General features: G+C 58.2%; 1 protein-coding gene across 2 annotated transcripts in view; it reads left to right on the top strand.

The window, feature by feature from the left end:
• Positions 1-1,450: 1,450 nt before the first annotated feature.
• Positions 1,451-12,165, top strand: part of FAM20A (FAM20A, golgi associated secretory pathway pseudokinase) — a 19,387-nt gene continuing 8,672 nt past the window's right edge. For both annotated transcript variants that reach the window (XM_027691771.1, XM_027691770.1), the window contains exons 1-7: positions 1,451-1,796; positions 7,362-7,546; positions 7,704-7,754; positions 8,358-8,436; positions 9,595-9,687; positions 11,171-11,286; positions 11,756-11,936. In XM_027691771.1, the coding sequence (XP_027547572.1) occupies positions 1,459-1,796; positions 7,362-7,546; positions 7,704-7,754; positions 8,358-8,436; positions 9,595-9,687; positions 11,171-11,286; positions 11,756-11,936 (1,043 nt within the window). In that variant the 5' untranslated portion in view covers positions 1,451-1,458. The remainder of the gene's footprint in view (positions 1,797-7,361; positions 7,547-7,703; positions 7,755-8,357; positions 8,437-9,594; positions 9,688-11,170; positions 11,287-11,755; positions 11,937-12,165) is intronic.

The raw sequence follows: 12,165 nt of genomic DNA, 5'->3' as shown, positions 1-12,165 counted from the left end.
CCTGAAGGAATCCGAGTGCAATCATTACACCAGTTTTGTCCCCAAAGGGCAGAGAAGGACAGGCACAGCCAGTGCCCCCAAAAGCCAAGCAGAGTGGGGAGCACCTCATTTGCTCCCACCGATCCTCACTGGCCACAGAAGCACCAGCTGCAGTTTGTGCTTATGATTTTTCTGACACTCTGTGGAAAATACATAAAGCTTGGTATTACAGAAAAAAAAAAGTTAAGAGCAAACCCCAAAAACCTGAAACACAAATATCAAAAGATGAAGGAATTTTGAAATTGCATTTCTAAATGAGAACAGCCCCCGACTTCCAAAGATCAAGAGACCAAGGGAACAGATGTGGTCCAGGTCCCTCCAGCCACAATTCAGCCCAGGATCGTCTTCTCTCCCCTCCTCAACCAAAGGGCCCTCTCAGGCTCCAGGACAGATGCTCAGCCAGCAGGTTCACCCTGTTTGCACAGTCCCAACCCCTTGATCCCAGGACGCTTCCCCGAGCCTCCCCTGGCCGTGCTGCACGCAGATCCGAGCCCTGCTCCAGCCAGCTGAAAACATAATTGACTTTTTCTGCAGTTTATTTTTTGTTCTGCCTTCAGCACGGTGCTGGAGCCAGGCTAGTCTGGTCACGCTCCCCTTGTTTACAGCCAGTTTCTCCTCCGTTCCCCTCCCTTGGCCTGGTGCTCTCCAACCTGCCCCTTGCTGGGCTCCCCACCCCGCTTGAAGCCGGGCTCTCCATCCCTCCAGGATGAGCCCGATGGGTCCCAGCCCAAGCACATCCCCACGGCCCAGCCTCTCCCAGCAAACTGCAGGGAGGAGTTTCCTCAACTATATGAGGTTTTTTTAGGAATTAAGAAAATACAAGCGGCGCCTGAACCATCCGCCGGAGAGCACGGCGGGAGGGCCGCCAGCCCGGCTGTGGGGGGACAGACCCCCCTGGGGCTCAGCCCGCAGCCACACAGAGGTGTTCGAGCGCCCCATCCCCGCACCCACCGCGAGCCCCCGCAGCAGCGACACCCGCCGCCCTCCAGCTCCTGCCAAAGGTTCCGCCGGGAGGGCTTCCCACCTTTCGGGAGAGGGGACGAAGCCCCCGGAGGAGCCGAGGGCGGGGGGGACCCTCCACCTGCCCCGGGGGGGGGCTGCTCTGGGCGGCCGGGCGGTGCTCCGGGGGGGCGGGCGGCTCTGCTCGGTCCCCGGCACCGCCTCGGGAGCATCCCCCCCGCCGGCACCGCCACCCGCACCCCTCGCCGGGGGTGACTCCCACGCTCCCGTTCCCCCCGCCCCGGGCCCCGAGCAGCCCAGCCCGGTCCCCGCCCCGAGGTGCCCGCACCCCCCGGCTCCGCCGCTCGAGCTCCCCCGTGCGCCCTGCCCCGGGAGCCGGCGGCGGCGCGCCCGGCGCTGTCCCCGTCCCCGTCCCCCGTCCCCCGTGCCCGTCCCTGCCCCGCAGCTCCCGCACCGGCCATGCCGGGGCCGCGCCGGGACCGCCCGGCCGTGCTGCTGCTGCTCGGGGCTCTGCTGGCCGCCGACCTCTACTTCCACCTCTGGCCGCGGGCGCGGCGGGAGCTGCAAGGGCAGAGGGTCCCGACCCCCTGGGGCTGCCCCTGCCGCCGCCGCCCCCCCTCCTCCTCCGCCGGGACCCCCGGCCCGCGCCCGCCGCCCCGCGCCCGCGCCGCCCCCGCGCTGCGCCGCCTCTTCGCCCACCCGCTGTACCGCACCGCCCCGCCGGGCCCCGCCGAGCCGCTGCTGGGCGCCCGCGAAGCCCTGCGCTACTACCGGCGGAAGGCGGCTCGCTGGAACAGGTGCGTCCCGCCGCCGCGGCACCCCCGCGCCGGGCACCCCACCCTCTGTGCGGGCATCCCCTGCGCGGGCATCTCCTGGGCACCCCTTGCGCGGGCACCCCCTTCCCGAGCATCCCCTGCGCGGGCATCTCCTGGTCACTCCCTTACCAGGCACCCCTTGCATGGGCACCCCCTTCTCGGGCATCTCCTGGGCACCCCTTTCCTGGGCACTCCCGCACCGGGCACCTCCTGCGCGGGCGTCTCCTGGTCACTCCCTTTGCAGGCAACCCTTGCATGGACACCCCCTTCCCGGGCATCTCCTGGGCACCCCCTTCCCGGGCACCCCCTTTCCAGGCACCTCCTGCGCGGGCACCTCCTGGTCACTCCCTTTGCAGGCACTCCTTTTCTGAGCACCCCTTTCCCAGGCACTCCTTTCACGGACACCTCCTTCATGGACATTTCCTGGGCACCCCTTGCATGGGCACCCCCTTCCCGGACATCTCCTGGGCACTGTTTTCTTGGGAATCTCCTGGGCACTCCCTTACTGGGCACCCCTTTCATGGACATCCCCTTCCCGGGCATCTCCTGGGCACCCCTTTCCCAGGCACCCCCTTCCTGGGCATTTCCTGGGTATGCCCTTCCCAGGCACCCCCTGCATGGGCGTCTCCTGGGCACTCCTTTCCTGGGTGCCCCTTTTCTGGGTACCCCCTTCCCGGGAATCTCCTGAGCACCCGTTTCTTGGGCACACCCTATGCCAGCACCACCTTCCCAGGCAATCCCTGCACGGGAATCTCCAGGGCACCCTCTTCTCAGGCTCCCTTTGCATGAGAACACACTTCCCTGGCATCTCCTGGGCACCCCTTTCTTGGGCACCCCCTGTGAGTGCATCTCCTGCACAGGCATTTTCTGGGAACCCCGTTCCCAGGCACCTTCCCTGCTCTTGCACCTCCTGAGCACCCCCTGTACAGGTGCCCCTGCACTGGCATGTCCTGGGTGCACTCTTGCCAGGCACTCCCTGTATGGGCACCTCCTGCAAAGGTACCTCAGCTCTCCCAGCCACCCCTCCCCTGCTTAAGCATTCCGTGCCTGGGAATGGCAACAGAACCCCCTGGGTGTCCCCTGGCACCCCCAGTCGAGTTTGCACCCCATTTCTGGCTCTCTGCCCCACTGCCCTCTCCATCACCCCCCTCCCCAACAACCAGCCCCCCATGGACAGGCAGAGCTGGGCAGAGCTGGGAGGCACCTTCCTGGGGTGTGTCCTGCCCATCCCTGCTGACAGATTCCCAGGGAAAGGGATCCCCAGCTCAGTCCTCCTCCTGCTGCCTCTCCCAGCCCCAGCAACGGCTGCAGGAAAACTCCCCCATCTCCTACCCTTGGGGTGGGACTGTCACAAAGCAGGGGGACAGTGACAGTGACCTTCAGCACCAACTCCAAACATCAACCACGTGAGCATGATCCGACTGCTGGGCCCTGGACCCCTGATCTAACCCCCCTTGCAGGAGGGCTGGGACCAAGCTGGAAACATTCAGCATCCCCCAGGACCCCCCCAGCTCCTCCCTGCACCCCAACAGCTTTTCCATTCATGTACAAACTGGGATATAACAGAGCATGGAGCTCCCAGTGCTCACAGCACCACCTCACCTGCAAGGGGACGGCAGCGTTTCCCAGGGACCACCTCAGGGATTCCTGTCCTGGAACTTCCCCACTGCCCAAGTTTGGTTTCCAGCACCAGAGCGGCCCCTGCTCCTCCTGCCACCTCTTTGATGTTTGCTGAGCTGAGCGAGCAGGATTCCCAAGCTCCCACTTTCTCCACTTCAGTGCCTCTCCCTGCTATTTCTGTGGGACTCACCCAGTGCTGGTTCCGTGTGAGACTCACAGGAGGAGATGATGGGAAGTGTTAATGGAAGGAAACAAAGAACAACCTCCGTGGTCCAGTGTCTGGAACTACCCTGTGTGCTCAGTCAGGATCACCCCTACGAGGTTCTTCCCTGGCTTGAGTCAGTCTGGAGCACGTTGGATCCTTCATCACATCACTCAAAGTCCGTGGATGATGGGTTTGGGCATCCCTGGCTGTGCCACAGTCCCGCCTTGGGTGCACCTTCTCAGAGCTGAGCAGTGCCTCCTGAAGACATCAGGATTTGGGTACCAAGATGGACATTTCCCAAGATGGACATTTCCCAGGAAAAATCCTGGTGGGAACGGGGGATTTAAACTGAAACAGCTCACGGCTTGATGGCTGCACTGTCAGAAGCCCTGAGCCCCTGGTGCTGAGCTCTTTCTGCAGCGCTGGCATTGTGTCCACACCTCACCTGCAGGACAGCCCTGGCTGTTCAGGTAGAAGTCTGCATTGCCCAATTTTATTTACCACTTTGTCTAAACGTGGTGTTTGTGACGAAGCCGTGGCTGCACATTCCCTCCTGCTCCGAGGTTTTGGTTGTGATGTGTCCGGGAGGAACGTCGTGGTGCCGTTTGTCCTTGACTGACTTCGCTTTGCTCCTCCAGGAAGGAAGGGGAGGCAGGGTATTGATTATTCCTCAGTCACTTTGAAATAAAATATGTGGTGCTCATAAATGGGTAAAACCTGCGGGGAGCACGGACAGGCCGAGGTGACACAAAGTGGCCTCTGCAACGACCTGCCAGCAACCACTGGGGCTGCAAATTCAACAGAGAATCAGGTGGCACTTGCCAGGGCTGGTGCTTTTCAGAAGACCGTCAGTTCCGTCAGTTTGCTGTGGGGATGGAGGAATTCCTCCCTCACCAGGAGCACTGCAGAGCCCGTGTCCTCTCCGACGTGGTCAGGGAAGGAGCCATCCCTGTAATTGCTGAGAGCCAAGGGCAGTGTCCTCGTGAGAGTCAGGAATCCATGGCTTTCCCTCCCAATCCATGGGTTTAGCAAAGCTGCTGCTGCTGTCGAGGACTGAAGAGCAAACTCCACAGCAGCTCCACACCCAGGCAGGAGAGGGTGAGAGCTGAGTGTCCATGTGGATCCTCTCCTGCAGCGTGAAGAGGTGACGAGGTGACAACACATTTCTCCATCACCCGTAGGTCTGGCTGTTGGCAGAGCAGCTTTTGGAGCAGCAGGATGTTCCTCTTGAGTGGAACAAGCTGCAGCTTAACCTCCAGCACAGCGTGTCTGTCTTCATTTCTGCAGCCAGATGGACATCATCTGCACGGGGACTCTGCCAGCTCCTGGAGTGGCCCCAGGACACGTCCCGTTCGGATACCCGTGGCCAAGGGGAGCACAGCAGTGCTTGTCCCCCTCCACGGAGCTCTCTGGCTGCTGCCCATCACTGTGCTGTTCCCCAGCACTTCAATCAGGACCAGGAGTTTGATTGCAGGATGCAGAACCAGCTGCAGAGACTGATGGGGATGCAGGAAGGAAACGGCAAAAAAAACCATCCACACCTCTTCAAAACCAAAAAAAACCCCCAGAACCCTTAAAAACTCCAGAGATTATTTTTACCCTTGAAAGAGCAGCTTCAAAACCCCAAACTCAGGGCACTGGTGGCCTGAGCCCAGTGTCACCTCACCCTCAGCCCCCCCCAGCCCAGCTGAGAGCCAGAGCAACCCTGGAGCTATTTATAGCAGGGTAAAAATGAACCCTGTTTTTATATCATTATGCCTTTTTTGCAGAGATCTGTTTTTACAGGGAAATATTTCAGGAATCCTGAAGGAAACAGGGAGGCAGAGGGAGCTGTATTTTGGGTTTAAAGGCTGGGAAGGGGCTGGCTCACCCGGGGCAGGGCCCATGTGGGTGCAGGGCTGGGATCTGCCTCCCCTTGCATAACCACTGCATTTTTTTCCCCATTGGTAATCCCTTGCTCACTGCCACCCCGGGGGAACAGCCTGTGTGCATGGGAGGCAGGAGAGCAAATATGGTAAAATATTTGGGCAGCTTCCCTAGGGAAAAATCCTGAGTCATTCTCCTACATCACTCTGGGGTTTATTGTCCCTGGCTGTGGTGAGGGTTAAGGTTGTGCCTCAAAAGAACTGTCCACGGGAAACCTGGTGCAGAGCAGCAGCATGGAAGGGTCAGGGGACATCCACTGGAGCTGACAGCATTCCAGGGCCACATCCCTGTGCACAGGGGGGCTTCTGCCTCCTTTGCAGACAGCCTGAGCAAAGAGCTGGAGCAGGAGGGAAATGCTCCAGCACCATTCCCTCTGACCACGCACACGTGGACTTCGTGCTGTGGCTGACCTGGTCCAATGGAAAGACAAACAAACTGGGAGAGGGAACAGGCTCCCGTGACCTGTACATACAACCTGTCTCTCCAGTTCCTAGATGTTTCTCAGGATACTACTGAAACATGTCCCTCACCTCCGGAAGGTTCATCCCTTGCCTGCAGTTAGCCTGGACTAATCACCCCGTTTAACCTGCTTGGATGGAGAAGGATGATGGAAAAAAACCACGACCAAACCCCAACTGCTGGGCTGAGCAGGGAAACAAAAAGCCACCACCACCCAGGAGCCCTTTGTAATAATATGATAAATGCCTTGGTGATAAATGCCTTGGTGAATGGTCAGTGTTTCCCAGAGCTCAGGCTCTGGCTGAGGTCTGGCCAGGCATGTGGCACTTCCCTCTCTCCAGCCACTCCATCCCAGCTTTGGTTAATGTCCCACTCCTTCTCAGCCCCCAGCTCCTGTTTGCTTTCAGAGGTGTCCTGGTGCTTCCAGTGCAAAGTGAACTTTCCCTCTGTCAGGAGTGGCTGCTCCATGCACGGCCCCGGTGGAGTTAATGGGAAACTGTTGGGGTGGAATGAGTGACCTCTCCATTCCAGAGTGTGGGTCCCAGCCTCGGAGGTCTTGAGGCTGAGGAAAATGCTGACTGATTGCAGAGGTGGTTTTGGATTATTACTGAACTTGGGAGGCCCCTTCAGCTCCACCTGCCAAGAAAGGACTGGGTAGGACCTTGATTTTAAGAGACGACGGGCAGGATGTGGCCTTGTCACATCCCTGCTCACCAAGCTGAGGGCTGTGAATCTGCCCATGGAATTGCAATTTGTGGCTCTCAGTGACTTTTTTCCCTGCCTGGGACCTCCAGCTTCAGGACAAAGTTCTGTCAGAGGTGTAATGACTATAAAGACTGTCCTCTGTGGACAGACAAGACCCCGTTGTTCTCCTGGGCTTCCCAGACACCTCACTGAGCAGTCAAGACCCAAGTTACCTGCTGTCACATCACCTCCCCTCCTCAAACCTGGCCAGGAGCCTGTAGTTCCTCTAGGAAGCACTGCATCCATCCCACACCAGCTCTTTGTGATGCTGGAGATGCAGCTGAGCTCCAGTCATACCCTCCAGGTCCTGGTGGGATGAGGAAAAGACAACAGAGTCCCTTGTGTTTCCCTGAGGCCACTTTCCAGGGTTTTAGAGGCAGAAGGTGGCACAATTTGTGAGACCTCTGACCATCTCAGTCACTGCTCCCTGCCTCAGTTTCCCCTCGGGTGTCACCCAGAGTCCTTATCCACCCCATATCCCTCCAGCTCTGCTCCAGGCACCCTCCCCACTCCCCAACAGACTCCAGGCTCGGAGCACTCAGGTTTTCCACCCCGTGGCTCATCCTCATCACCCTGTCACTGCTCTCTTCCAGGAGACACAAGCTCTACAGGGAGGAGCTCAACCTGACCTCCCCGGCGGCGCCGCTGCCGCTCCGGCCAGAAGCCAGCTGGCTGCAGTTCCACCTGGGCATCAGCAGGGATGGGCTCTACCCACGCTCCAGCCCCGTTGTTAACAGGCTCCTCCGGGACATGCAGGAGTTCCCCACCATCAGTGCCGGTGAGCACCTTCCTGCCGCAGGAGCTGGGGTGGGGCTGCTGGGAGCTGGCTCCCAGCCCCCACAGATCCCTTCTGCAAACCTTTGGAGCCTGGGATGGGGGGTCTGCAGCTGGAGACGGAGCCCAGCAGGGTCTCACCACTGCTCCTGCCCTTGCAGATTACAGCCAGGATGAGAAGGCACTGCTGGGAGCCTGTGACTGCAGCCAGAGTGAGTGTGACACTTGGGGCTCACCCCTGCACCCCATTGCTTTGGCTGGCCCCATCCCCAGCTCCTCCATCCCAGCCTCAGCCAGGGAAATGCAAAGCCAGGCAATGACAGGCCCTTCTCCCTCCCATCAAACCCCTCCACCCCAGCAGAGGCTGGGATTGTAGACCATGGAATCCTTAAGGTTGGAAAAGACTTCTAAAATCATCCAGTCCAACTGTTCCCCCAGCACTGCAAAGCCCACCACTAAAGCAATGTCCTCAAGAGCCGCGTTTAGATGGTTTTTGAGCACTTCCAGGGATGATGATTCCACCATTTCCATGAGCAGCCTGTTTGATGTGGGTACCAGGACACTGGTACACCACTGGGTTCTACTGGGGAGGAGGAAAGAGCCCCCAGGGGGAATGTGACAAATGGCTATTGGGAGAGGGGCTGGAAGGAAATCTCTGTGGCACAAGGGAGAGGGGGGAGAAGAAAAATAACTAGAAAGAGAGGAGCAGCTGGAAGGGGGTGATGGGATGCACTTCCTGGGGTGGAAAGCTGAGTTGTGCTGGAGGGTGTAACTGGGGTGTGCCCAGCCCGTTGACCTCCTGTTTCCTTCCCAAGTCGTGAAGCCCAGCGGTGTCCACCTGAAGCTGGTCCTCAGGTTCCAGGATTTTGGGAAAGCCATGTTCAAGCCCATGAGGTAAGAGCACCATCAGAGCCCCCTGAGCCCCCTGCAGAGGCAGAACCCTGCTGTGAGTGAGGGGTGTGAGCATCCTTGGCAGGGACAGCCACACCACTGCCACACCTTCCCCCTGCTGCACTCAGCTACCTGGACAGCTGAGCAGGTTTAGTTATTCTTGGCTGCTCACACCATCCCAGGAACACACGTGGATAAACACCAGTGTTCCCACACCGCTATTGATGTTGGAAATTTCTCAGTTCCCAAATGCCAGACTGCAAAGGACCTCGGGACACTTGTTCTCCTGAGAGCTTTGCCGTTAGGGAGTGCTCATTTCCTCCTCTTCCCCAGCTGACTTTGGGGTTTTACCTTGTTTTTTTCCTTGGATTCCCAAGAGTGTTTCCAAGAAACAGCCATCAGTCCCGCTCACCTCAAACAGTTTTAAATTGCTTCTGCACTTATTTGCAGCCCCTTGAGACTCTTCATGTCTGTTCCCCCTCACTTCACTGTCCATGCACGGGGAGGGTACCTGGCAGCGTGATTTCCTCATCCTGAGGGCAGCCTGCTCCTCTCCTCTTGGTTTCCATCCACCTCTGCCCTGTGTCCATCAGTGTCCAACAGGTCCTGGAGGGGAAGGAAAGCATCCCTGCACTCAGCTGAGCCAGGAGGGCTCCACAATGCCCGTGGGCTTTCCTGTGCCATGCAGCTGCCTGGGAGGCTGAGCATCAAATCCACGTGCTGCACATATTGGGCCACTGTGTGGCAGCCAGAAAACTGAATTAGATGAGCTGGTTTCCCACCTCAGGGATATGACAGCATTGAACCTGAGCCTTTCTCTGCCTCTCACAGGGTCAGGAGAGGCACAGCACAGCCTCCAGCACCCCTTGATGCTGTACCCTCCTTAAACACTGTCCCAAGGGGGTCTAAGCTCTGGCACAAGCAGATTTAAAGCCCACAGTCAGCCCTTCTGCCTCCCTCACCCACCTGGCACTGAGACAGGGTGCCAGTGCTGCTCCCTGGCACAGCAGGCGATGGCTCCAGCTCGGCACTGGACACTTTGGGTCCTGGCCTGGGCACCTGCAGCTCTGTCCCTGAGCCCACCTGCTGTCCCTGTGTGCCACCACTCTGTGTCCAGGCTGCCTGGCAGCTGGGTGAGGTTCACCCCCTGCTCCCTCCCAGGCAGAAACGCGAGGAAGAGACTCCCGAGGACTTTTTCTACTTCGTTGACTTCCAGCGGCACAACGCGGAGATCGCCGCCTTCCACCTGGACAGGTGAGGACCTGCCACAGCACCGGCCTCCTCCTCCTCCTCCTGCTGCTGCCAGGGCCTGCTCCTCTGCCCACAGAGAGCTTTGGCACGGGAAAATCCAGGGCTCAGCCTCAGGGAAGGGATTGCTCTGCAGCACCCTCCGGGAGCTGATGTGTTATTTGGGGATGGGGCGGCTCTGGCTCTCACCTGACCCCCCCAGGAGGCAGCTTTGCCTTGGCCACTGCATGAGAACAGGTGAAGTCCAGGTTGGAACAGGTCAGATACTCACCTGGCTGTCACACAGCCACACACACACACACACCATCCCTCCCCTGCATCCAAGTGCAATGCTGAGCTCTGGGTGCCCTCCCATGAGGGAGTCACACGCTCAATCAGCAATCAAGGTGTGCTTTGGATGGAGATAAACTGCAGAGATGCAGTTTTAAGCCCTCAGCTAATGAGCAATTAACCTGGCACCTCTTTCCGGCAGGGTTTCTATTTAATAAAATCAAATACACCCTTCTCAGAAGATGAGGGCAGCAGCCTTTCTCCCCTCAGTGGGATGAGCACTGAACATCAAGGGAAGGTGATCCCTGATGGTGATGGTGGATGGGGGTCTCTAATTCCTAGAGGATAAGCAGGACTAGGCTAAGTCCTGTAGCTCAAACTCCAAGCAAGGGAAAGAAGGGAGCTGAATTCCCTTCCCAGTTCTGCCCCTACATCACCACAGTGACTCTGCTTGACTCAGCTACCACCAGCTCCCTCTGCAGCTCCACCGCTACAAAAATGAGGCCAGGCTGCTTTTCTGAAGTGCTTCGTGGTTTTTAGAGCTGAAAGATGCCGGATGAAAGCAAATATTTTTTTTCCCTTTAAACGTTGCTCAATAAGTAACAGGCTAAATCCTGTTTTGTCCCCGATTCCCAGGAGCAGAGGGCATTACCCAAGGAGCAAAGCAGAGCATTAGCCGGTTCACCCCGTGTTACTGACTCAGCAATCAGCAGCAGCTTCCCACTCCCTGCCAGGAATGCCTTCCTGCCCCAGGCCCTGAGGTTTTTAAGAACATTTTAGAGGAATCAGCCGGGTTTGAGTGCCTCTGAGAGGGGGGGGTGCCTCCTCAGCCACGTTGTACCAGGATCAACATCTTTTCTCTGTGTCAAACCAGCACTGTAGAATGGCTGTTCTGGTCCCTGAAGGACCCCACTTGTGTGCAAGGGGATGGGAGAAACCGAGGCAAGACCTGGTAGGGAAAGAGAGAGGAATCCTGGAGAACATCCAGATTGTTCCAGGCAGCAGCTGTTAAAATACCAAAATCCAAACTCAGCCACATTTTGGCCCAGAGGGGCAAAATGGCTTTTTGCTAGAAGGAAGCTGGGAGAAAAAACCACCCACATGGGTACAGTGGTCTGAAGGCTCCTGGTTCCCCGACAGAAGGGGTGAGGGCAGCATCTGCCATCCCATTGTGCCAACCTGTGCAGCAATGTCCCTTTGCACTGTGCCCTCTGTGCAGGATCCTGGATTTCCGGAGGGTGCCACCCACGGTTGGGAGGTGGATCAACGTCACCAAGGAGATCCTGGAGGTCACCAAGAACGAGATCCTGCAGAGCGTGTTCTTCGTCTCACCAGGTGGGCCAGCGTTCGGCTGCTGCGAGCTGGGGTGAGGCAAGTGATGATCCAGGTGGTCTTTAAGGTCCCTTCCAACCCAAACCAAACCTCTGTTGGTCCGTGGTGGGAGGAAGGGCAGGACCTGCCGGCAGAAGGGGCCGCAGGACTCACACTGTGGTGTAGAAGTGAAATTCCTGGGTGGAACAGGTGCACAAAGACATGGTTACAGCAGAGGTGTCCCTCTCCCAGCCTGCAGCTGGAATCATCTACCAGATCTATTCATCTGCCCTCTTTTCCTGACCTTTCCCTTGGTGCAGGACCAGGTCTGTCCATCAGACAAAACCCCTGATTTGACAGTTTCCCATCCAGGAGGTGGTTGTGTCACAGCACACACAGTCACTGTCTCACAGTGTGATAGGGGTCAGCCCAGGCCACCTCACAGCGTCCTGGAGATCACAGCTCCTCTCCCTGTTTTCTCTTCCCCTCCCAGCCAGCAACGTCTGCTTCTTTGCCAAGTGCCCCTACATGTGCAAGACGGAGTACGCGGTGTGTGGGAACCCTCACCTCCTGGAAGGGTCCCTCTCCGCCTTCCTGCCCTCCCTCAACTTGGCACCACGGCTCTCCATCCCCAACCCCTGGATCCGCTCCTACTCGTTTGATGGAAAAGAGGAGTAAGTGGGTAAATGATGCTGCTTCCCATAATATCTGCGCTGCAGGGAGCACGTGGAGACAGACACACAGACAGATATGGTGCAGGCACAGGAAGGTTCAGGGTGCCCATAATTAATCAAGTAACTCTCAAAGCCTGGGCCTTGGCTGGGTTTGAATTCCAGCCTCCTGCGAGCACAAGGAGGGGGGTTTAACTCCAGGCTTTGGGGGGCTCTTGGGACACAGCAGCAG

The sequence above is a fragment of the Neopelma chrysocephalum genome, unplaced genomic scaffold (genome assembly GCF_003984885.1).
Source record: "Neopelma chrysocephalum unplaced genomic scaffold, ASM398488v2 Primary Assembly neopelma1_84, whole genome shotgun sequence".
Classification (NCBI taxonomy): Eukaryota; Metazoa; Chordata; class Aves; order Passeriformes; family Pipridae; genus Neopelma; species Neopelma chrysocephalum.
This window is presented reverse-complemented; position numbering and strand designations above follow the sequence as displayed.